At 38.9% G+C, this 26,313-nt stretch overlaps 1 protein-coding gene across 1 annotated transcript; it reads left to right on the forward strand.

Annotated features, from left to right (window-relative positions):
• Window positions 1-672: 672 nt before the first annotated feature.
• LOC139148508 (zinc transporter ZIP12-like) lies at window positions 673-16,144 on the forward strand. The gene is made up of 12 exons (XM_070719999.1): window positions 673-678; window positions 2,362-2,652; window positions 8,400-8,613; window positions 9,756-9,967; window positions 10,223-10,382; window positions 10,716-10,885; window positions 11,154-11,309; window positions 11,537-11,656; window positions 12,580-12,631; window positions 12,942-13,094; window positions 13,892-14,079; window positions 14,603-16,144. The coding sequence occupies exons 1-12, from the start codon at window positions 673-675 to the stop codon at window positions 14,741-14,743; spliced, it is 1,863 nt and encodes a 620-aa protein (XP_070576100.1). The 3' UTR covers window positions 14,744-16,144.
• The last annotated feature ends 10,169 nt before the right edge of the window (window positions 16,145-26,313 follow it).

Genomic DNA, 26,313 nt, shown 5'->3' on the forward strand with positions numbered 1-26,313 from the left:
TAATGCGCCAAACGCTACAGTGTAATATACAAATACAGAAGACCTCAAACAGAAAAAACCTACGATACTGGAACTAATCCGCTCCTAATTATTTTTGGCCATGGAAAGTGAAAAACGAAACGTTTGTTTATTTATCCCTATTAATTGCAAACTCTGTAAACACCGTCTCACTTACTGAGGTAAATCGCGCCTCGGGGACAGACAGGATATTCGGACTCTCAAACTTTTACAATTCTTTTCTGATCTACCACTTGTGGGGCTCATTTTGAAGCCCTTGGAGAAAGAAAACTTAGCTTTTCGAAAATCGAAAATTTTCTTTTTTCTTCATAGAGTTAACACAGGGACGGTTGCCATTTCAATTTCAAATATCGGTAAATCTTGGGTAATTTGTTTCTCTAGTTCTAAAATTTACGAGGTGACCCCTGATTTTTATTCTTGATTGTGAAAGAGAACGGCTGAAAGATTCCTTATCAAAAGTTTGAGCAAAAGTTTAAGTCTTTCACTTTCGAGGCACATACTACCTTAACAATGATTTTTGAAACGCCACGTTTTCATTTGTCACTGATAACAAGGCTCCTATAAGGTGACATCCGTCCGAGTCGCTCTCTCTCTGTGCCTGTTTGGGCAACTCTCATAAATAACCACCTGTTGATTCATCCGCTGATACAACCCATGCAGGTGAGCAGGTGTCATGCTATTTTCGGAGACTGCAGCACGTAAAGATGATATTTAAATGAGCGAGATAGTAGTAGTATTTATTTATTATTGTGACCTGCAACTCTCAAGTTGCCAAGCCTTATGGACTTATAAGTCACCATTTACATCTTAACAAGTACAATGATCAGATAACTGCGACATGATTTTCAAGTACGTGCGTAAATACCTTTTAGGGGTGTAATTTTTCCCACCAAAATTGTAGCGCAACATTTTACCAGTTTTCATGTTTTTTTCTGTAATTTTTTGATAATATTGGATCAAATGGACATCATATTTCATTTGCTACAGTTTTTTATCAAAATTTTAGCAAAACTCTGGAAAAAAATTTTAGGAAATATTTTATAGAGGCAACAAAAATTGACCATGGTGCTTGAAGGGTTAAAATTGTGTGGATGCGAAGTCTTTCAATCTTGTTTATGATGAAGATAGCTTTGTTCCAGGACGCACGAATGTTACACGAGATAAGCAGAGATTTTCTCAAACTATTTCAGGTGCTCATTAATATTTCTGCAATTTAGGTATCCATAGCGTAGATACTTGGCCTGCCAGCGTACAAACCTCTCTCAAGTCGATTGCGAAATGCTTGCAAAAAGAAAAGAAGCCTTTGGTCTGGGCTGACAAGACGTTGTTTCACGAGAGACTCTCAAAATTGAAAATCTACACTAATGCATGGCCATGATTGATAATTAATAAAACGATAAGAACAGATTAGCGTTACATAAGATTGGAAGGAGTGGCGTCACGTTGCAAGTTACCTGATACCGTTGAAGTTTTCCTTACAGGACCCGACACGCAACGTGATGCGAGATGCCATTGATTTATTGACCCGTTTACTGTGGTTTCACCGACCTTGTGATCGCATTCCGTCACTTCACTGACAGCATTGGACGCACAGCAAGCTGCGCAGATCCGCCGTGTTGCAAAGCACTCTTTCCGAAGGAACGTTCAAGGCGGTGAAAAAAGAAAGGAGAAATTTCCAACACGATGAGGCTTTCAGATCTTATCACAATCTCGTCCCTGGTGGTGTTTCTCATGACTTTCACAGGAATTCAATGTGCAGAAGATCCACACGATGACGACCACGACCTCGATCACGATCACGGCGACCCATTTCACCAAGTCGTCGACTACATGGACGAACTTGCAGCCGACGAAGACGGAGAGAGAAATATCACTTTGTCTTAAGTGGAAGACATCGTTGACATCCTTTTTGAGAGAGTAAAGTGCAGTGAAATGGATTTTACTGGTGATAATACAAATTGTTCGCAGGTAAATCTTAGCTCGAATCAAAACTTTCCTTTAATTACTTTGAATAGAGTCAGCAGCCATGCCCCGATCGATTTGTGCCAGTCAATTGCAGTCTAGACAATCCAACTCAAAGAACCAACAGTTCCCGCCTTAAGTTCAACTGAACATTCGTCAAATTTTACAAGAGTGGTCAAACTGATATTTTTTTACAAAAAACTCATTTGTATATAATCAATTCAAACCAGTCTCTTTGACTGAAGGCAGAAGTGTGCAGAAAATGGCCGCAATAGCCATTAAAATAATATTTCTTTGTTTGCATAAGCAAGTCGTCGGTTGTCTTGCAACAGAAACTCTCCCAAGTCAATTCTGACTTTCTCCCGCTTTTTTCAACTTCAGTGCATGTCCGCTGAAAGTTTGTTCGAGGTTGTCGGAGCCGACACGCTATTGGGTCTAAGTGAGGAGCAATTTGGACGCGCAGGCGTCGTACTGCTCTTCTACCTTAGCGACCTGGAGACCGTGTGCAAAGACATCACCGAGCCGAGTGCAAAAAATTACAGCTACTACACCTACCAGTTGTTCAACTACGAAGACCCAGACAGCGCCACGGGCTCAGTGCTAACACTAGAAGAGTTTGAAAGTGTCATCGAAGATGTCAACAAAACCTATGAGGCTGTTAACTTTGCTAAGGTGTCTCAAATTCTTGTTTTTCAATTTTCAGTTCTCCATTTTGGAACGGACTTTGTAACGACAAACCAGCGCAATTACAGTATGTTTGTCCTTCCCACGTAGACAAGGCAACGACCTTGACATGAATCGATTATCAGAGAGTCACGACGTGGTTTACTTCTGTCTTTTGTGTGTGTATGGATGGGCCATTGTTAATCTCATTCAACCCATGAGCACTCGGGCGAAAACCAGCCTTGCAAACAAAAGAACATCGCGATGTAGCACTCTGTAATTAACATTATTTTTAACCACCACTCAGCTATGTACAATCTACGATGATCATTTTCTGTTGACAAAATTATTTCCTTTATTTCTCTCAGAAGTTTTACATATTTCACAATTTTCTCTTGTTCCACTCCTATCAGAGCGTCGACTTTCGAAGTTCGATATCGCGCCATGCTGTTTTGTTTGCAAGGCTGTTTTTCGCCCGAGTGGTCATGGGTTGAATGAGATTAACAATAGAGAGGTTTATTAGTTACACGTAATTACCTGTACGTCTGACGGCACGCAGTGGCGTACGCGTATCGGTGCTCACGTGTGAATAGAGAGGTTTAGTTGTGTGTTCCCGATTGTTTTACTTCATATTTTTCTCAGAAACATGCAAAATTCGTGTAACTTTCAAGAAACATGAATTTCGATAAGTAAGGACCGCTCTTATAGTAGCTCGTTGTACCCTCGAACTACCTTAAATCATCCAATTTTCTTTGATACAGTTATTTATGTGGTTAAGAGAATTCTTTTAGAAGGCGTCAGACAAAAAGTGGAATGCGACTACAACATTTCGTTCATGTAAGGAAATTATGGCAAGTACTCCTTGTACAGTTGCAAACTCTACGAAATATTCTGATATCAAAGATGTTTGCTAATTTACAATGATACCTTTTGAGTTTGCTTGTCTAAATTCGTGGAAATCATTGAGAAAATCTCAAAAATACTACACGTAATTATGACTACGTGTAGAAGTGTTGTTTCACGTTCGGAACGTCATGCTACACGTACGTGACGTCTGGTTATTACGTGAAATAGACGCTACGCGTACTAATCTAATAGAGAGGTTTAGTTACACGTAATGGTTCTACTCCGGAATAAAAAGGACGCGATGCGTACGCCGTTCTACATACTCAGTACGCCCAAATAATCACGTGATGCCGGTACAAACAAACCCACATGTGTACTGAACGCGTATGGAAATACACGTACGTCTGTGCGCGTTTGCGCACATGGCTTTGTTTGTACCGTGGTCGATTCGAATTCCGGGTTTGGCCTATTACGTTCGATCAGTACGCGTAGCGTCTTTGTCACGTGATACCAAACGTCGCGTACGTGTAGCACAGACGTTCCGAACGCCAAACAACACTTCTACACGTAGTCATAATTACGTGTAGTATTTTTGAGATTTTCTCAATGATTTCTACGAATTTAGACAAGCAAACTCAAAAGGTATCATTGTAAATTAGCAAACATCTTTGATATCAGAATATTTCGTAGAGTTTGCAACTGTACAAGGAGTACTTGCCATAATTTCATTACATGAACGAAATGTTGTAGTCGCATTCCACTTTTTGTCTGACGCCTTCTAAAAGAATTCTCTAAACCACATAAATAACTGTATCAAAGAAAATCAGCCGATTTAAGGTAGTTCGAGGGTACAACGAGCTACTTTGAGAGTGGTCCTCACTTATCGAAATTCATGTTTCTTAAAAATTACATGAATTTTGCATGTTTCTGAGAAAAATATGCAGCAAAATAATCGGGAACGCACAACTAAACCTCTCTATTCACACGTGAGCACGGATACGCGTACGCCTCTGCGCGCCGTCAGACGTACAGGTAATTACGTGTAACGAACGCTTCCCTCGCATAGAGAGAGAAAAGTAGGTTTTGCGTAAGTTTACAAGCGCGGCTGAGCACATCGTGTACCTGGGCGAGGTGGGTATGCTCGAAAACGAAGATCAATGCTAGTTTTGGATTCAAAATCGGCTGTTTTCGGCGGAGAAACTGAGCGCCGAGGAGCCACCAGCGGTTTTGTCTATAGCAGTCTGCAGGGCTGTGGTGGGAGGCCGTATATATAACGCCGGTCACACACAGCCTAGCTCTGCATGGCAGGGCTGTGTGTTATCGGCGTTACACGGCCTCCCACCACAGCCCTGCAACGGTCTATGGAGATAACTGGCGACTCTGCGGTCCGGATCCGGACCGCAACGAAAAAAACACGGTCTTTTTGGCCGAAATTCTACTCTATCGGGGCAAATTCCTTTCCCTGCCTACCTTTACCTCCTAACCGACCCCAGAAAAGGTGCGATTAACTTCTCCTAACGTCCAAAACCGCTCGTTTTCTGAAACATATCGTACTCGACAAGTTGTTTACCCATGGAGAACGCCATTTTGAATCTGGCCAGTTATCTCTATGGACCGTTGCAGGGCTGTGGTGGAGGCCGTATAACGCCGGGAACACACAGACCTGTACGCAGGGCTACACACAGCCCTGCCATGCAGAGCTAACCGTTATATATTTCAAATACTTACTGTACAATAAGTGTGCTTCGAGTTAGGTTGTTTCAAGTTGTCGGGGACAGAAAACTTACGTGTGTACACTATTTGCATCTCATGAGCTGAATTTAATACACTTAATACACGATGTCAAAATGATATACAGTACTTCAAGATAATATCTGCACAATTGATGCAGTCTTCGTTTTCAAAATAGCTGTTAACAAGCAATTATTGTATGGAAGAAAATCGACGATACCACGAAATACTTTAGTATTGTTATTTTGGTAGGGGCAAAGCAACGGTGATATACGTAGACAGTTTTAAACGATCTTCCAGAGTTATTTGGCAAACATGAATAGATCTTTCATATTTTGTTTTATACTATAAATTGTAGGAAGAAGAGCGTGTTCTCGTTTCCAAGGTTATACAACTGCACTCATAAATTAATGTGCTACAACGAAAGGTGTAACCTCATTGGTTTCTGGACACTAAAAAAACAACGTTAGGAGTTTAATACAACGTACAGGCTCACAAATAACATGAAAATTTGTGATAATAACATCAGACATAAACCCTCCAAAAGACAGGTTTTTTGTTATTATTGAAATATTACCATAAATGAGAAATTCAAAATAAACCATGTTATATGAGGCAGTGAAATCTCGATTCATATTAAACAGTCCTCTTGAGAATTAAAAGATGATTTTACTGTGTAGGGGCTAAATTTTTGGTAAATTGCAAATGACAATGATAGTACCAAAGGATCAGATTTTCAATACATAGTGTATTCGCGTTGCTGGTAAATTGAACCTTCGACAAATACAATAACCGTCAAGCCAGTCGTAGGTTCACTCATGCAGCTCATGCCTCAATTGAGGCAGTACACACTAAGTTGTAATTTGGATATGTGACCTATAGCGTTTTATTCGTTTTGATTTTGCATTTTAACTACAGCGTCTAAGGCAAAAAAATAAATAAATAAATAAATAAATAAATAAATAAATAAATAAATAAATAAATAAATAAATAAATTGTGCTGTTCCGATAACACGGTTTTCAAAAACAGGGTAGGTAGGTCGGCAGGATTTTTTTTCCATTTTTAGCTACTATAGTCTATAGAAGCTATTGGGATGGGTACCCGTCCGGCGTCCGTCGTCAGTCTGTATGTATGTATGTACGTATGTATGTCCGTTTGTGAGGCGTCCGTCCACACAAATATCTTGAGAAACACAGTACTTACTGATTTGATATTTTTTGAGTAGATGCAAAATATGATTATGAGAAACTATTTTTTTTAATTTTTTCATATTGTTGAAAATATGCAAATTAGCGCAAAAAAGGCGTTTTTGGTAAAAATCTTCTTCTCCATAACTGCTGGTCAGACAGCTTTGATATTTGGTATACAGGTCCCTAGGGATAATCCAACTTCGATTTTTTCAAATTGTGATGAAATATGCAAATCTGTATTTTTAAGGAATTTGTTTGTCATTTTTGGTCAAAATAATTTATTTCATAAAAACCGCTTGTCTGACAGCTTTGATATTCGGTATACAGGTTCCTACAGATGGACTAAATATGATATATTGAATATATGTTGAAATCTGCAATTTTGTAATTTTGGTGCATCTGTGCCATTTTTGGCACAGATTGCACCTACTTGTCTGATGCCTTTGATACTTGGTATACAGGTTCCTAGGGGTTCTCTTAGTGTGATATAGTAAAATTTGATGAAATCTTCAATTTTTGTATTTTTAGGTCAATTTTTGCCGTTTTTGGTCGAAATATTTGTTTCTCAAAAGTTACTCATGTGATAGCTTTGATATTTGGTATACAGGTTCCTAGGCTTTATCTTAATGTAATATATTGAAATTAGGCCAAAGTAATTAAATTCTTTGTTTTGCGTCCACTCTAAATGGGAAAAGGTACGAGTCTAAGCGGCTGAAAAACACACACAAGAAAATTAACACAATGTAATTTGATTGCAGCAAATAAAAACTGTATCAAAAGTTTAGTTCAGAAGAGCTAAGCGGTCATGTCCTAAAATTTCCTATTCAAATACACTGTGTGTGTTTTTCATGAAAACCTTAAAAACCTAAGCGGGTGGGGACGCAAAACAAAGAATTTAATTACTTTGGCCTTATGATGAAATCATCAATTTTGTATTTTTGTAGATAATTTTGCCATTTTTGGTCAGGCCATCCTGAAATGAGTTATCAAAGATATCAACCTTCTTCATCAATACATGTGTCACAAAAAGTTATTCTCTACATAGTAACACAGCGGAGCTCTGTCGACTGTAGGGTCGCTTGTTTTTGCAAAACCGCTGGTCAGACAGCTTTAATATTTGGTTTACAGGTCCCTAGGATGACCTTAGTGAAATAATTTCATACAGTCAGGAATTAATTTTGTATCCATGTCTATGGTAGCTTCTGGGACATTGGCCCTATGTTTTTATTTTTAAATATGCAATTTTCAGGGGTTCAGGGCAGTCAAACACTGGCCACAACATTTCCAGAAAAATGTATCCTACATAGAAAAGCAAAAAAAACCCATAAAAGACATCCTCGTTAAGGCAAAAATCAAATGCCAAGTAACGAACGCGTGATTTACAGTTTTTTCTTTTTTGTTTTACCTCTGTGTTTACGTAGCTCTAAAAGGTTTAGGGTCGGCAGGTAAAAAATAGGGTAGGTCGGGTTGTCGGAACAGCACAATTTTTTTGTTCGGTCTAATGGCCTAGAAATACAGCTAAGGGAGTAAGAGTCTCATCTGTTGACGTCGATTTTGTTCACAGAGAGAGAGAGAGAGAGAGAGAGAGAGAATGGGAGAGAGAGAGAGAGAGAGAGAGAGAGAGAGAGAGAGAGAGAGAGAGAGGGAGAGAGAGAGAGAGAGAGAGAGAGGGAGAGAGGGAGAGAGAGAGAGAGAGAGAGAGGGAGAGAGAGAGAGGGAGAGAGAGAGGAAAGGAGGGAGGGGGAGGGGAGTGAGATAGACAGAAATACGATCATTGTTGAAGGGTATGGAAACACTCGTCCACAATTTTTGATTTAATAGCTTAAAGCAATAGTTCAAAATTGCATTGTTTATTGTATTTTTATTTCGTTTGAGCTCGGAAGTTTGTTCTGATTTGCATGTATCGCCATCATGAAATGATGGCAACTGCTTGTGTTGTATGAAGTAGTCATATTGTTGAGTCGTTAACCAATACTGTTAATCTTCAGTGTTTCACGGACCATAGCATCTTTGAAGAAGACGTGGAAATGGAGAACTCCACCATTGGAGCAGATTTTGACGAAATGGAAAGCGTAGCAGCTGTGACGGTGTCGTACTTGTTATTTGGATATTGCATCGGAACTCCCACCGAGGTTGATCCAGAAAGTTTTATCCACAACATATTTGAGCTCTACGGTGAAGAAGACGTGATATCTGTGGACAGTAAGTACATGTGCATGAGAGAGAGAAAAAGAGAGAGAGAGAGAGAGAGAGAGAGAGAGAGAGAGAGAGAGAGAGAGAGAGAGAGAGAGAGAGAGAGAGAGAGAGAGAGAGAGAGACAGACAGACAGACAGAGACAGAGAGAGAGAGAGAGAGACAGACAGACAGACAGACAGACGAAGAACCTCACAAATATTGAGAATTATGGATCCTTTAGTGAGTGAATGTCATTGCTAGGTTATTTCAGGATACGTTGAGGGTTATAGATGAGTTTGCAATTGTAATGGTAATTATATAATGGACAAAATCAGTAAGAAAGGCTCCTGCTACGTCCATTGCTCTGAATATGCACCTGGATGTTTTGCTGACAAGCAAGTCAAACGAGATAATCCACAGACCGATATACAGATAAGCAGAGAGACGAATCTAGGAAGACAGACGGACGCAAGGGTAGAAAGGGACAGACTTGTGTTGGCCCGGGCACGGATAGATTTGGAAGCTTTGATGCAAAGACAAATATTGACAAGCAGGACAAACTAGAAGTGCAGGGGAGGCATTAGTGTAGAAAGATATTATGTATAATTGTGGATAATATGAGTTGGGAGTAAAAACAGATGCAGTCACAAACATGGATAGAAATGATGGTGTGGGTCACAGAAAATTCTTGTCACGGTGAATTACCTGTGTATAGTTATGACCTCTTTAGGCTACAGCGATTGACTCACTTGAATAATTTTATATCAACTCAAAAAAAAAAAAAAACCAAACAAACAAAAGAACAAACGCTGAACCTCATCATCTTAGGCCAAATAAAAAAAATGTGTGTTTCTATATAGTAACATGCCTCCAAAAATTAGGGTAGATAGATCGGAGGAATTTTTCCATACATTTGCTTAAACACATAAACAACGGTAAATTTAGAGAATTTACAAGTTGATTTTCTTTTCAAAATGCCTAAGTCTCGAGTAGGCAGGTTTTTTCTGAGATAGATCGGGTAACCGGAAACACATGTGTTATTTGGCTGTATAGATCGGGTAACCGGAAACACATGTGTTATTTGGCTGTAGCATTCGAATAATCGCAAATAGTGTTACGGCACATATCACTCGATTTTTTTAACAACAACCGTACACTTTTCTGTGTAGATTTTGAAAGTCTGCAAGAGAAGATGGGCATAGGACATGGCGATGACAGCCACGGCGGTCACGTGCACAAGAGAAGTGTCGCCATGGATACCGTCAGGTCACTACGCGATATTGGCCAGCGAGTCAGATCAAATGCTCAGCGTCAGAGGTCGAAGAGGGCGGCAGACGACGACCACGACGATCATGACCATGGTGAACTCACCGTGGAGGAGGTAAGAGTTGTGAACTGTACGGGGAGCTTTCTTGTAATATGAGGTGGGCAATTTATTTATGACAGATGGGAGATAGCGCTGGAGCTCGCGGTGCGTAAGCTGCAGCCGAGATTTCGAGATTCCGAGCAGATCCGACAAAAAAGAAGTGCAATAGGATAATCTGATATGCATGTGGCATGCGCATTCTCATGTCGATAATTTTGGCTTGGAGTGACGTATTTCACGATGACTTATCATCTTTTGTTCTCTTTGTAGTGTTTCGATGCGGATGAATTACTACATATCTATGACATAGACGAGACAGTTGGTATCGACGAGCAGAAATTCCTGGAAATGTGTCCTTCATTTGTCCAGCAGATCGTCTCCGACGCATGCGTCGCTGAAGAGGTCGTCATTACACCAGCTACTTGGCAAAGTAAGCAATCATTGCAAATTGTTTCGCTCAAAAACTATCACAGGATCCATGCGCAGCTGTTCCTATGAGGAATTCAGTGTGAGATTTAACTAACCGTAGTTGTCAAGAAAACATTCATAATCTAGAGAATTGGCATAGAAAACATAACGTCTTCCGCCCTATCTTCATATACATCCAACGTACAAAGTACTACAGTATAACTTGCAAGTTGAGTCATTGTATCAGCTGGGTTCAGCCTAATGCCGATGTCACCGATATTTCCTTCATTTCATGCCCCACACTGCTCATCGCATTGACTTCATTGAATAATTGCTTTCTTTGACCTGTCCACAGTGTATCTATGGGGTACACTGACGGTTCTGTTGATCAGTCTTTTGGCGTTGCTGGGAGTTCTGTTCATTCCGTTGGCAAGTAGGAAAGCCTACCACACTGTGATGCAAACCCTGACGGCTTTGGCAGTGGGAACCATGACAACGGATGCGCTTCTTCATCTTATTCCCCACGTGAGTATCATCTTGACGACTTTGATTTCATCCCATATCCTGCAAATCATGAATATGTTAGCTTTGTGTACTACCATTTTTCTCACTGTATCTATCGAACCGTCCTTGCCACGTCACGCTCGCATCCCCTGCCTTCTCTTTCAGCCTGTGTGTCTGTCGTAGATGTCAGTTCGTCTCCGTCTGCCTGTAGCCGTCTAGCCGATTGTCTCTTTCTCTTCTCCTAGAAAATTGCTCAAGTCGAAATTCTTGTTTTTCGTAATTCCCTCAGGCCTTGGAACTACACGGCCACTCCGATGACCCGGCCGGCCACTCCGATGACAAGTCTTACATATGGAAAATGACCGTTGTAATGACTGCTCTCTATGGATTCTTTGTGCTGGAAAGGTCTTTGAGTCTAGTTTCCACGTGGCTCGGTAGAAATAAGGTAAATAAATCAACAGTGTTTTTCCTCCTTCATTCGAATTTCGAAGCCAGATCAATTTTCAGTAAAAAGAAAAATTATCTGGTTATTACCCTGTATCTCCGACCTTTTAGGAGGCATTAGATATAATTTGATATGTCTTGTGTCCTGTACCTCCCACTTTTAATTTCTGAAGTGGAAAGACGAATTAAAACCAGTGATCCATTTGATTTATTCATGGTTTTTTACAGATAATGAACATTGAAGGCGGAACACACATGCACGGCCACTCTCATTCTCACAACCATACCATGAAACCGGATGAAAATACGGACGGCGCCATCAGTCCTTCAACTTCCAAATCACACCTGGTAAGCTCAGCTGTGTTTGACAGCACAGAATGACCCTAAAGAGCACCAGACACTGATATTTAGATTCTCAGTGAAGACTGAAATTCCAAGTTAATTTTTCATTGAAAAAATTATTATGTGTACTATTCGTTTTCGATCAACATAGAGGGACCGGCAAACATTTTACCAAGCCCAGAAATGCGGATCTGTCTTTAAAAGTCAAGTTTCCGAGTTTGCAACGGTTTCCCAGCATTTTGTCTGTGAAAGGACCGAAATTCAGAAAAGCTATGCCTTTTGAAAAGCTATGTGCACAAGACGAAAATAGTCAGGTTTTACGGGGCTTCGCAATATAAATAAGTATGGAGACTAGGAGAAATGCCACTAATCGTGTCTCCATTTTGTCTCATATTTGATGAAATGCCATTCAACATATATTACACCATAAGCACCATAACGTAGTATGCACCTCGAAAGTGAAAGACTTAAACTGTTTCTCAAACCTTCCTCAAAATCAGGAAAAAAAGGGGGTCGTTGCCCAAACTTTGATACTAGAGAAAGAAATTACTAATAACGTTTAGCGATATTTGAAATTCAAAATGGCCGCCATCCTTGTGTTAACTATAAGGGGAGAAGTAAATTTTCGATTTCTGGAAAACAATGCCGGTGAAAATTTTTCCTGCTCCAAGGGCTTTAAAATGAGCCCCATAAGTGGTAGATCAGAACAGTGTTGAAAAAATTTAGACCCCTGATATTTGTCCCCGACACGCATTCAACCTTAGGTAATAAAGCCATAAGGCGGACTGCAAAGATATTGTAGAAGTCTCACCTCAGTGAAGCTGACGCAATAAGTACACAATTTATAGTTGAACGACTCGGATCTCTTGGTGTAAATAACATATTGATCTAAAATTGTAATCTGATTCCAACGCCTCTTTAATTTGCAGACTGAGGAGGGTTCCTCTGACAAAGAGAAGACGAAATTTAACTGCTTCAGTGGTAAGTTTATTGCTTTGCTAACTTTGAATATCTTATTGCAGGTATAACACGGCCAAACCCTATGACTTACGGACAAAACTTTTATAAACAAAGAAATGGCATGCAATTTCCATTCTTACGGACAGATGGCAACAACATGAAGTTTTGTGAGGAACAGTCGAAATTAACGGCACTGAACCGTTCAAACCGCATTTGTATTACTGTGACAGCGATTCGCATTTTTCAACGTCATTAGATATCGACTTTATTGGTACAATAAATTTTATCGCTAAAGTTATTGACTGATTTATTTAAACTTGTGTTTGTTTAGGTCTCAACAGTGTGGCTATCATGATTATCGTTGGCGACGCATTCCACAATCTCGCCGACGGAATGGCAATAGGTGCAGCGTACTGCATAGATGCTGCATCCGGGGTCTCCACCGCTATAGCAGTGCTGTGCCATGAATTGCCACATGAAATGGGTGAGTAATGTGTAACTGGGAGGAAATGTGCACGAAAGTCATGCGTTCTGGCCGGAAAAAATCTTTTTGCAATGACCTGAACTTATAAATTCTTGGAAGAAAGCTCTTGAAAACCTTTAACTTTTATGCCCGCTGACCCAATAAAGTGTAATAGGGAGATAGGTAAAAATATTCAGGGTTTATTCTAACTTAGAATAGTGAGTTAGGTGTGAAACGATGGCGGTACGGGTGCTGTTGGTCGGAGTTATGTATTCGGAATGGAGGTAGCGGTCCTTTAAGTACATTTTCAGTACATGTTTCAGGTATGGACAAGGCAACAGTTATTTGGTGGACAGCATCAGATTGTTCATTGAGAATGTGCTGGTTTTGTGTTGATCTTCGCTTCGGTTACTATCTTTAGAGATAAGCTGCCAATGGAATGCATGTCAACTACAAAGGGAAGAAAGTTGCAGTCTTTGTTAGACCTCAATATTGTCACCATTTGTGCCATTCAAAAAGCTCAGCTAGGCCGGTTAAATGTTGATCGCTATCATGAAACACTCTGAGAGAGTGGTAGCTAAAATAACTCCCAGGTCCGCTTACATACCGGATTTTTGGAAAAGTAATGAAGTGTGTGACAGATTTGCCTGCGATTGAGCAAATGCTTCTTCAAGTTGCAAACAAAAGCCCTGGCTTACGATACCACAGGGCTGTGCTTCACAATATGCTAGTTCAATTGTCTTGACATACAAAACATTCAAAACGGCTACTTTCTCCCCTTAATGTAATAAACAGCATTTCTTCTCTTACCCAACTAGGCGACTTTGCTATTCTGGTGTCTTCCGGTTTGAGCTACAAGATGGCGCTAGGCTGGAACTTTTTCTGTGCGTGTTGTGGATTTATTGGTTTGTACATCGGCCTGGCCGTTGGCAGCGTAGCCGACGCCTCAACCTGGATCCTGGCGTTGACTGCTGGCATGTTTCTGTATGTAGCTCTGGTTGACATGGTGAGTACGACGAGTTTATATCACTTGAACTTTTGACTTGTCGATAAACGACATTACCGCTATTTCATGAAGTGGATCGTTCTTCGGATGGAGACATTCCGAATTCAATAAATTTTAGTATGGCCATCAACTAGTTAATCAATCAATCAATCAATCAATCAACCAACCAACTAATCAATTAACAATTAATCACCTTAGCAACCTAATCAGCCGACGTATAACCAATTGGTCTGATCAAAGGTCAATTTCATACATGGTGCCACAGCGAGCCATCCAATCAGATCTATCTGAGGAAATGACCTTAAGTATTGATGAAGTAGCTGTGGTTCGGATAGACATGTTAAAGTGCGGCAATGACGTAGACTCTTTTAATTCTGGAATAAAGTATGGATATTTAATCTGGAAAATCATTATTTATTTCCACAAATTTCGAATAAAAAGAATCGTATATACTCTGAAAATAATTCGACGGAAGTAGCAATACATCCATTCATCAGTGAGCAATATACATTCATATTGACAGATTCCGGAACTGATGCTGTCAGATCAGCAGAGGCCATGGACAATCTTTATCTGTCAGAACGTGGGATTTCTGATTGGCTTTGTCATCATTCTTCTACTGGCAATCTTTGAGGAGGACATACGCATCAGCATCGGCATGTAACTTCAGTTGAAGACGGGAACATTTCGGAGAAATACGGGCACATTTACGTGAATTCCCTGATTCATAAATATTGCGGATATAGGATCTTATATCATTGTGATTTTCTATTGAAAGTCTTCCGACTTTTGATCTCTATTAGGTAGTCAAGCTTGGGTGGTATAAAAAGCCGAAAAATCTGCATTTTGTTTTCCGCTGATGATATAACAGTTGTGTAACACTACTTGTGCTTTGATGTATATAAACTAGTATATAGACATGCTACTCTTTTCCAGCGCGTATTGCCGCAATGTCCAATAAGGATCACGGATCAACAGCGATCTACAAGTAACATATTGCAACCTCAGTTTCGCCTATTGCAGTAATTCCATTAATTTGTGCGTAAGATAGAATGCCCCAGGGACAGATATGCGCACAATCATGTTTTACTTTTTATAGTTCTTTTCTGATCTACAACATTTGGGGACTCATTTTTAGAGCTCTTGGATTAAGAAAAATTTTCACAGTCTTAGTTTTTTCGAAAAAGGAAAATGGTATTTTTCCGTAGAATTAACGCAGGGATGACGGCCATTTTGAATTCCAAATAACGGTTGAATGTTAGGTAATTTGCTTCTCTAGTGCCAAACTTTGCACTTTGACCCCTGATTTTTTATTCTTGATTTGGTAAGAGAATGGTTGATATTTACATTTCTGAAAGTTGAACGAAAATTTCAGTCTTTCACTTTCGATACGCACACTATCGTACAGGGGTTCTTGGTTACATAACAAGATAAATAGGACAGTTTTCGAGCTATGTTACACATCTGCGTACACGATGCTTTCTACACAATGTCTTTCAACACAGCCGACATTTACTAGTATCAGTTTTCTTTACACAGTTCAGTATTGTCTTTGCAGACACATACAAGCACTAATCCTGCGCGTATTCCTACAAGGGGCAACACAAGCTGTGCTAAAAGGGTCACTTTTTGGTGTGATGATAATTTACTGTTAAATTGTGCCAAGGGTTTTTTCCTTCGAAACGTCCAGCCGAAGCTATTCTAATACAGCCCGCAAACAACAGAGTGTCTTATGAATTAATTTTAACAAAGAAGCGACTGAATCAGATAAATTGATCTCTCAAAGAGAGAAGAGGATTTAAAAGATGAGAAGATGTAAATACGATGAAGTCACTTTGACATAAAATCATACTGTTTAGACACAGATAGACACTGCTGACGATATTACACCAAAGGCTATACAGTTTGATTTTCTGTTCCCTCCATCCGTTTGTCTTCAATGTTTCCATAGCTTTATGCTTTCAATTTCTCGTCATAGAAGTGAGATGCAACCCCGGCCATATCAATTAAGATGTTGTATTAATTATTGTGATTGACCGTAGATTAATTTTCATACGACCCTTTCACAGCAACGCTAATCGAGATGTTTTATAGTGGTATACGCAATAATTCTTATATATATATATATTAAATATTGAATTTAAATCTGTTCTGATTGCTGTAGTTTTCTAACATATCCATGACAAGGTTTACATTTTTTTACAGTGAATATTCAAACTGAAAAATCTGCTGAACTACATTTACATTTTGTTGTTCGAGTTGTTACTATAATGCGGATTTCCTCTGTAAGGAGAAGGTGGTGCTATGTCTAACATTAGATATCCCCAAGGTTTTTATAACAGTCGCTAGTTACGCCAGTGTACATTTAAGCTATAAAGCACTCAGGGACGGTATACCACGAGATTTTGACCAGTTCACGACATATATGCACGAGCGATAGCGAGTGCATATATGAAGTGAACTGGTCAAAATCGAGTGGTATACCGTCGCTGGATGTGATTTATTGCTATTATATCAGAACAGTATATTGAAATTCTGGCGTGGAATGTCAAAAACGGATTTTTTTCTCAAGCTGAGAGCTCGCGCGTAAGCCAGCCGTGGTATTTAGAGGTTATTACCCAATATCGCCTGTTCCTGTGTCGTATCAGCATTCGTGTCATTTGTGCTGCGTCAGACACGAGACGAAGTCGAGTGTCTGACGCAGCACAAATGACACGAATGCTGATACGACACAAGGAACAGGCGATATTGGGTAATAACCGACTTATCATATACCCATGCCCATAATTTTAGGGAATTTTTACTAATAGAACGAAAAACCTTTAATTTGAGGCTTTACTTTATTACGCCTTGCGCATAAATGTCAGAATATTTATGTGAACAGGCCTCATTCATAAAGTATACGACGAAGATGTCAACATCACGCTGCAAGTCGTCCTTATCTCAATGAAACCCAAGAAGAAAGACACCGGGATACAAAAATCGTCATACAGAAGGTTCAATATGCTGTTACAACTGTAACCGATCAAAAACTGCTCAGCTTTAAATCTATCCTGATTTCATTCGTCGTACGGCACGGAGCTCGCGCGGAGAGGGGACGCCATTTTGTTAGTTTACCTTTAGAGTTGCCATGTCAATAGTCGTCGCGCGCGCGACATCGCTGTCACGCCACGCGCTCACTACCTGTTCAGTGGAGACCGTGCGCCATGCGAATGGCAGAATGTTTGCTAGAACTTGACCAAAAGAAATACCATGGGAAAACATTCAAGACTCAACGTGATATTTAAGCAATAACCCACGCCGTAGGAGGGTATACACGAGATTTTGGTACAATGCGCGACATATAGCACGAGCCGATAGGCAAATGCTATATGGAGCGAATTGTACCAAAATCGAGTGTATACCCTCCTGCGAAGGGGGTTATTGCTATTATATTATATCAACTTGTGTGTCTTTGTTGGGGGTATACAAAACGAAGACCGAAGATCGAAGACCGAACACCGAAGATCGAAGACCGAAGACCGAAGACCCCTGAATTTGGATTAAAGGCACGATGCACTCTAACCGGCAAGGACGGATCGAACGTTATAGTATTTAGTACGCAGTAATTACGCTGTTTCAGACGTAATACACGCCAAATTACCATCACATCGGAGTCAAACTGAAACACTCGCCTGCGCGACTTGATAACGATGGCGGCTAACATCTCAAACACAATACACGAAGTTCAACCGAAATTAAGCCAATACGGCGAAATATGGCCCTTAAATATCGGAAATATGACAGTTCTTTGATTTGTACTTTTGACTTTGACAGATATGGCAAGCCGCTAGTATTGGTTTCGGATTGTAATTCTCAAATAGGCGCAACTATTTTAAGTTTTAATGTTTCATATAGCCATTTTTGATATAATTGTGAATGAATAACTCTCACCTTGACCAATTGAAACAATCCCGACGAAATATGGACGATTATTACGAAAGATATGCCAGGGTCTTCGTTTTGTACATTTGGACTTGAAAAACGCCCAAAATTAGTAGGTTTTTCTTAAATTACTCCAAAAATATATGTCCAAATTTTGTTTTTGGTACAGAATTGACTTCCTCCCACTATTCGTCACAAAATAAACCAATACCGACAATGAATGATCCTTAAATACCGGAGATATCAAGGGTCTTCGTTTTGTACTTTTGACCTTACAGATACGGTAAGCCGATGGCATTCGTTTCGGATTCCGATTCTCAAATAAACGTAACTATTTTAGGTTTTAATGTTTCATATGGCCATTTTTGATATACTTGTGGATGAATAACTCTCTCCTTAACCAATTGAAATAATCCCGACGAAATATGGACGATTTTTACGAGAGATATGCCAGTTTTTTTTTAACTTCTCCTTAGTTTTTGTCTTTTTCATTATTCTCAGTCAGTTCTATTATATTTTTAAGCAATACCACATAGATATCAGTTTTTACCTGTAAAATATTAGTTAGCCGCCTCTGATGACTACATTTTGTCGTCTGCCACACAGTTACGCGTGGTTCGATACATAGACGTGGTATGCACGCATACCGCGCGCGGCGGCCGCTATGTATCAACCGCACGTATGTGCTAGTCACCTATGGGAATTCTGGCGGAATCAGCAAACTTTTGTTTTCCGTCTTTTCTCCGAGTCAGTAAGACTCGGCTTTCCCCCATGGGGCATGACCGATCACCGACGCGAGTGGTACTGTGGCGTACAGCAGCGTCAGCGTAGACTCGTACTCTATAGCTTAGTTGACAATGGCCCCAGTGCCGAACGTTCGATGTTCGGAAGCTGAATTTAGGTGGGCCACCGGAATTCAAACTTTTACTTTTTTTGAGGACATGTTTTTATCGATATCTCGCGATCCGCGCGCAGTCGCCACGTCAAATATCGACCGTTGGCATTAAAAAATACGTTTTAAAAATGTTACCAAGTGGGAGTGCCTCTGTAAGTAGCACATAGTGGATAAATCGAATGGTCGTACTGGAATTCGTTTCATGCATCAAAATTGACTAATGTTTACTTTAACATGGTATTGTGGATATATTGAAATGGCTTGAGTGGTTCCACAAATTCGTTTTTTGTATTGTTATTGCCAAGTACGTGACCTAAACAACTGTGTGTTTCTTGTAACATGTCTCCGAAAATTTGGTTAGGTAGGACGACGATTGTTTTTGTTGATAACACGATTGGAACTAATTTGAGATAATTGGATTTTCATATTTTTCAAATTTTTCAAAAATTGTACGTGCCCTATGGCGGAATGATGCAATATTACAAATTATTCATAAAAACAAATGCATTTGTCACTTAAAAAGACAAGCGACCTAACGGAAGATATAGCTACGCTGTGTTTATGTAGAGAATAACTATTTTTGACACATGTTCATGAAGAAGGTGGAAATCTTTGATAGCTCATTTCAGGAGCCGGAAAAAAGTGGCTAGAATAGCTGCAAAAATACACAATTTCATCATAATTTGAATATATCTCATCAGATCATCCCTAAGAACATGTCAACCAAAACTATCTGACGAGTAGTTTTTTGAGAATAAAATTTTCTGACCAAAAATGGTAAAGATTGCCCCAAAAATAAACATTGCAGATTTCACCATAATTTCAATATATAATATATTACAATAGCCCCTTGGAAACTGTATACCAAATATCAAAGATATCGACTTGCAGTTTTTGAGAAAGAAATCTTTGCAGTTTTTGAGAAACAAATCTTTGGACCAAAAATGGCAAAATTGGCCCGAAAAATACAAAATTACAGATTTCATCAGAAATTAGTTGATCTGTAGGAACCTCTATACCAAATTTCAAAGCTATCATACCAGTACTTTTTGAGAAACACAATTTTTTACCTAAAATGGCAAAATTGCCTTAAAATGCAAATTTGAATATTTCTGCACAATTTGAACAAATCTGAAGTAGATCATCCGTAGGGAAATAGCAAAGCTAACTGACAGGTAGTTTTGAAGAAGAAGATTTTTCAATATTTTTTTTACCAAAAACGACAAAAATTGCCTTAAAATACAAATATGCAAATTTCACCACGATTTGAACAAATCTGACTGGAGTCACCCTAAGTAAACTGCATATCAAATTGCAAAGCAATCGGACAAGTGGTTTCAGAGAAGAAGATTGTTTTACCAAAAACAGGAAAAAATGTCCCTAAAATACAAATACGCAAATTTCACTACGATTTGAACAAACTTAAGTGAAGTAACCCCAAGTGAACTGCATATAAAATTTCAAAGCAATCGGACTTGCGGTTTCCGAGGAGAAGGCAATTGTTGACGGATGACGGACGACGACGGAAAATAAACCTATTTGATAAACTCCGCGTCGCTGACAGCGTAGCTAAAAAGTAGATGAGCTTACATTTACAGATCAAATAGACATTACTTCACCATCCAATTATCCCAAATTTGGTTCTATCGTGTTTGATTTTTTTTGTGTGTAAAACCCCATACAAGATATACAACGCTGAAATTACATAAAATTTAGTAAAATTTGCTCTGAATTTGAAAGTGACAAATTTTGTGGGCTGACGATTTTTTTTGGGACAGTTGGGTTACCCAAAATTTGATATCCAGACACTTGTTTTGGTGCTAAATGTTTCAGGCGCTGTGCAAGACCCGGACGATCGTTCATAACGGTTGTAGTGCTACAAATGAGAAGTTCAGTGACTAAGCAAGTGTTTGTAAGCTTCAATATTGAACGTAGATAATCATCTCACAGATAAAGGTATATTGTTTCGCACTACAATGTAAAACGTACTATTTTACTCAGTCTCAACACGCATCAAATTGGCATTTGTTATAAGCGATAAGGAGAATCACAGTTACTTATACGGCGATGTCAGGATGGCTATTAAAATGCACATCACCAAGTTAGGGTCTGTCGTACTACCCATGCTATTACTTATTAAGCAACATGTACACATGTACCTTGTGTAAAAATGTTTCAACAGTATCTTAAACCGATGACCCTCGCTGCAATTGTTCTAAGCAATTGTTTTCCTTCGTAAGATAATACCGATCACAATACAGTAGTTATCTTGAAGTTCGAATTGCTACAAATTTGATGTTTTACCATTACAAAGGACTATGTAAGGTCAGCGTAAAGTTGACAGTTTATTTTGTTTTAATAAAAAAAACTTTCAAAGTGCATTAAGCTTGTTATATATATATATATATATATATATATATATATATATATATATATATATATATATATATATACATAATCTATCTACCTATCTATCTATCTACCTCTCTATCTCTATCTGTCTGCATGTCTGTATGTATGTATGTATGTATGTATGTATGTATGTATGTATGTATGTATGTATGTATGTATGTATGTGTGTGTGTGTGTGTGTGTGTGTGTGTGTGTGTGTGTGTGTGTATGTATGTATGTATGTATGTATGTATGTATGTATGTATGTATGTATGTATGTATGTATGTATGTATGTATGTATGTATGTATGTATGTATGTATGTATGTATGTATGTTAATTAATATAAATAAATAATTTATTTAACTCTTCGAAATTCATTTATGCATTTATTATTAAAAATGTAGTAAAAATGCCTCACAACAAATAAAACAAATATAATTCAGTGAATTTTAGATTCGTAATCTGTAATCAACGCTGGATTATGCTTTCGTACCTGTCAACGTCAAAAGTACAAAACGAAGACCCTTGATATCTCCGGTATTTAAGGGCACTTTATTGTCGGTATTGGTTTATTTTGTGACGAATAGTGGGAGGAAGTCAATTCCGTGCCAAAAACAAAATTTAGACGTATATTTTTGAAGTAATTTCAAAAAAAACTACTAATTGTGGGCGTTTTTCAAGTCCAAATGTACAAAACGAAGACCCTGGCATATCTCTCGTAAAAATCGTCCATTTTTCGTCGGAATTATTTCAATTGGTCAAGGAGAGAGTTATTCATCCACAAGTATATCAAAAATGGCCATATGAAACATTAAAACCTAAAATAGGTGCATTTATTTGAGAATCAGAATCCGAAACTAATGCCAGCGGCAAATACCGTATCCGAGTCTGTCAAAGTCAAAAGTACAAAACGAAGTCCCTTGATATCTCCGGTATTTAAGGGCACTTTATTGTCGGTATTGGTTTATTTTGTGACGAATAGTGGGAGGAAGTCAATTCCGTGCCAAAAACAAAATTTAGACGTATATTTTTGGAGTACTTTAAGAAAAACCTACTAATTTTGGGCGTTTTTCAAGTCCAAATGTACAAAACGAAGACCCTGGCATATCTCTCGTAAAAATCGTCCATTTTTCGTCGGAATTATTTCAATTGGTCAAGGAGAGAGTTATTCATCCACAAGTATATCAAAAATGGCCATATGAAACATTAAAACCTAAAATAGGTGCATTTATTTGAGAATCAGAATCCGAAACTAATGCCAGCGGCAAATACCGTATCCGAGTCTGTCAAAGTCAAAAGTACAAAACGAAGTCCCTTGATATCTCCGGTATTTAAGGACCATTCATTGTAGGTATTTGTTTATTTTGTGACGAATAGTGGGAGGAAGTCAATTCCGTGCCAAAAACAAAATTTTGACGTATATTTTTGGAGTACTTTAAGAAAAACCTACTAATTTTGGGCGTTTTTCAAGTCCAAATGTACAAAACGAAGACCCTGGCATATCTCTCGTAAAAATCGTCCATTTTTCGTCGGGATTATTTCAATTGGTCAAGGAGAGAGTTATTCATCCACAAGTATATCAAAAATGGCCATATCAAACATTAAAACCTAAAATAGTTACGTTTATTTGAGAATCGGAATCAGAAACGAATGCCATCGGCTTACCGTATCTGTAAGGTCAAAAGTACAAAACGAAGACCCTTGATATCTCCGGTATTTAAGGATCATTCATTGTAGGTATTGGTTTATTTTGTGACGAATAGTGGGAGGAAGTCAATTCTGTACTAAAAACAAAATTTGGACATATATTTTTGGAGTAATTTAAGAAAAACCTACTAATTTTGGGCGTTTTTCAAGTCCAAATGTACAAAACGAAGACCCTGGCATATCTCTCATAAAAATCGTCCATTTTTCGTCGGGATTATTTCAATTGGTCAAGGAGAGAGTTATTCATCCACAACTATATCAAAAATGGCCATATGAAACATTAAAACCTAAAATAGTTACGTTTATTTGAGAATCGGAATCAGAAACGAATGCCATCGGCTTACCGTATCTGTAAGGTCAAAAGTACAAAACGAAGACCCTTGATATCTCCGGTATTTAAGGATCATTCATTGTAGGAGTATTTGTTATTTTTTGACAAATAGTGGGAGGAAGTCAATTCTGTACCAAAAACAAAATTTGGACATATATTTTTGGAGTAATTTAAGAAAAACCTACTAATTTTGGGCGTTTTTCAAGTCCAAATGTACAAAACGAAGACCCTGGCATATCTTTCGTAATAATCGTCCATATTTCGTCGGGATTGTTTCAATTGGTCAAGGTGAGAGTTATTCATTCACAATTATATCAAAAATGGCTATATGAAACATTAAAACTTAAAATAGTTGCGCCTATTTGAGAATTACAATCCGAAACCAATACTAGCGGCTTGCCATATCTGTCAAAGTCAAAAGTACAAATCAAAGAACTGTCATATTTCCGATATTTAAGGGCCATATTTCGCCGTATTGGCTTAATTTCGGTTGAACTTCGTGTATTGTGTTTGAGATGTTAGCCGCCATCGTTATCAAGTCGCGCAGGCGAGTGTTTCAGTTTGACTCCGATGTGATGGTAATTTGGCGTGTATTACGTCTGAAACAGCGTAATTACTGCGTACTAAATACTATAACGTTCGATCCGTCCTTGCCGGTTAGAGTGCATCGTGCCTTTAATCCAAATTCAGGGGTCTTCGGTCTTCGGTCTTCGATCTTCGGTGTTCGGTCTTCGATCTTCGGTCTTCGTTTTGTATACCCCCTGTCTTTGTTGTCTTGTTTGAGTATTTTCGTCACTTGAACCCCCAAATGCAGAAAATGGACGTGTGAGAGATCGATCGTCGGAAATTCTGCGCCCGAGACCGAGCATTTTTATGTTGGGATTACGTACACGCACACAGTATCGTACGATAAATACGCATACGTTCATCAACATTGCATTTTATTCGCATGCAACGCGAAGACTATCATTAAAATACCTGCTGCAGACACAGAAAACAGGTCAAGAGTTCAAATCAAAAGAAAAAGTAACATTTTTTTCGTAAATTTACATATGAACAATAGTCCTGGTTTTTGGCATACTAAAAATAGATTTGTCTCATTCTGTACCGCTTACGCGTATACGGTATACGTCGACCGTCGCGACATTCAGAGGTGGTACAGTGAAGTTACAGAAAAACACGCAGTTTTGAAATAATCCAGACGTACGATTACTGCAATTGTGACGAACAGTTGTACAGTGTGTGTAGCCCGATGCAGCGAGAGCTGGACGCTGATATTGTTCGCAGCATTTGATGTCAAATTTTGTCGCAGTCGCCAGGAGTCGTCCCATTTTTATTTTGAACTTCTTGATCTACATCGTTAGGACACCCTGGTCTGTTGCAGCCCAAACTTTGGTAAAGAATATCTGACATACCGTTACTGTGAGGAAGTGTCAATTTATTAGTGTGTGAACGAATACTAGCTTCATTTTAAAGAGCGGTAGGATATATCACGTCTCGATTCCCGCAATATCAAGAAAGTGCACGGGGCGCTGTCGCCTCAATGCAATAATTCGTCTACATCACACTCAAATGTGCTGCTTCAGAGATGTATTTTATCATCGATCCCAACTTATTTTCACCAAGAGGTGAGTTACAGACCCACACTTTATCTGTGTATCAAAATTCGGTATTCTTTCTTTGAAACAAAGCGGACTGTTTCGGTTTTTCGCGAGGGTCTATGGTTTAGATGGGTACGTTCAAATGCAGCGAGTGGGAAATTTTCGAAAATGCTGGTTTAGGGGCCCGTTTTACCACTGCTGTCAGTGCTAAAACAGTATTTTAGCATCGGTGGAATGAGCTCTCGTCCAATCAGAATGGCGCATGGTAGCATGATATAATATAATTCCGTATTTTGCAACCAGAAATACCCGTGTTCCTCGAAGCCCTTCAAGTTTTTACGTCGGCGACATTGCTTCGCAGGCGGGGAGCGGCAGCCATTTTGTTGTTTACGTTGTTTACCAACAAACTGCTAATGTAGTTCGGGAAACTCTAAAACTGATGATGTTCATCGTGTATATCTCGACGTTTACCGTGAAATATCACGGCTGATATTTTACGTTGAACGTCACTATGATGTAGCAATATGGGCATGGGTATATGATAAATCGCCAATATGCCACGGTTCTTTTCGCGTCCCGACCAATCAGATCGCTGTATTTGCGCCATCAATATACTGGTATGATATAATAAGGGATAGAAACAGACATTTGATATTGTTCCAACAAATTCGTCAATGGTGTATTGTAATGAAAACAGGAGCACCATGCATGCACTGCTGAAGTATGTTGGGCATGGGACACTTTCAAAATAGCAAATCAGCAGCGGCCAGCAGTCCAGGTGGATAGCGATCACATTTTATGAAAACTATACACGATATTGTCATTTTAAAGACTAGTTAATTAACTTTCTAATGATACCTAACAAAATAGGTTATATTCAAAAACAAGCTCAGCAGATGAATTATAGGAAGACAGGTTTAATAAATATGCATGCAAGTCGGCAACACTGTGATTTTGCTGTACCCTTCAAAATATGACTTTTACAGCTGTAGAGTCTCAATACTTTTTCTGTTAAAAGTCTATTTCAAATTTCTGACATGTACCTCTATACCAAATAAAACAGATTTCATAAAGAGCATTGCATTTTGTGTGTATTATGCCTACCTTAAAAATTGTTAGACTTTGAGATTTACTGTAATTTGCGATGTTAAACTTTTGGGTATGGGGTAAGTTATGGTCACATTTCACAAAACTGTAGAAGATATTGCACAGTACAATGTCACCTTAAAGAAAAATAAATTGCCTTTCTAATGATACCAAACATGTGAGGTTACTTAAAAAACAAGCTCCGCAGATGACTTACAAGAAGACAGATTTGACGAAAATGCTTGTGGGTCACAAAATCGTGATTCTGCGGTACCCTTCAAAAGATGACCGTAACAG

Source organism: Ptychodera flava, chromosome 13 (assembly GCF_041260155.1).
Source record: "Ptychodera flava strain L36383 chromosome 13, AS_Pfla_20210202, whole genome shotgun sequence".
Classification (NCBI taxonomy): Eukaryota; Metazoa; Hemichordata; class Enteropneusta; family Ptychoderidae; genus Ptychodera; species Ptychodera flava.

Coding starts and splice junctions, on each gene's coding strand:
- LOC139148508 (XM_070719999.1), top strand. Junction 10,383..10,715: donor TACACCAGCTACTTGGCAAA/GTAAGCAATCAT, acceptor ACCTGTCCACAG/TGTATCTATGGGGTACACTG. Junction 13,095..13,891: donor TGAATTGCCACATGAAATGG/GTGAGTAATGTG, acceptor TTACCCAACTAG/GCGACTTTGCTATTCTGGTG.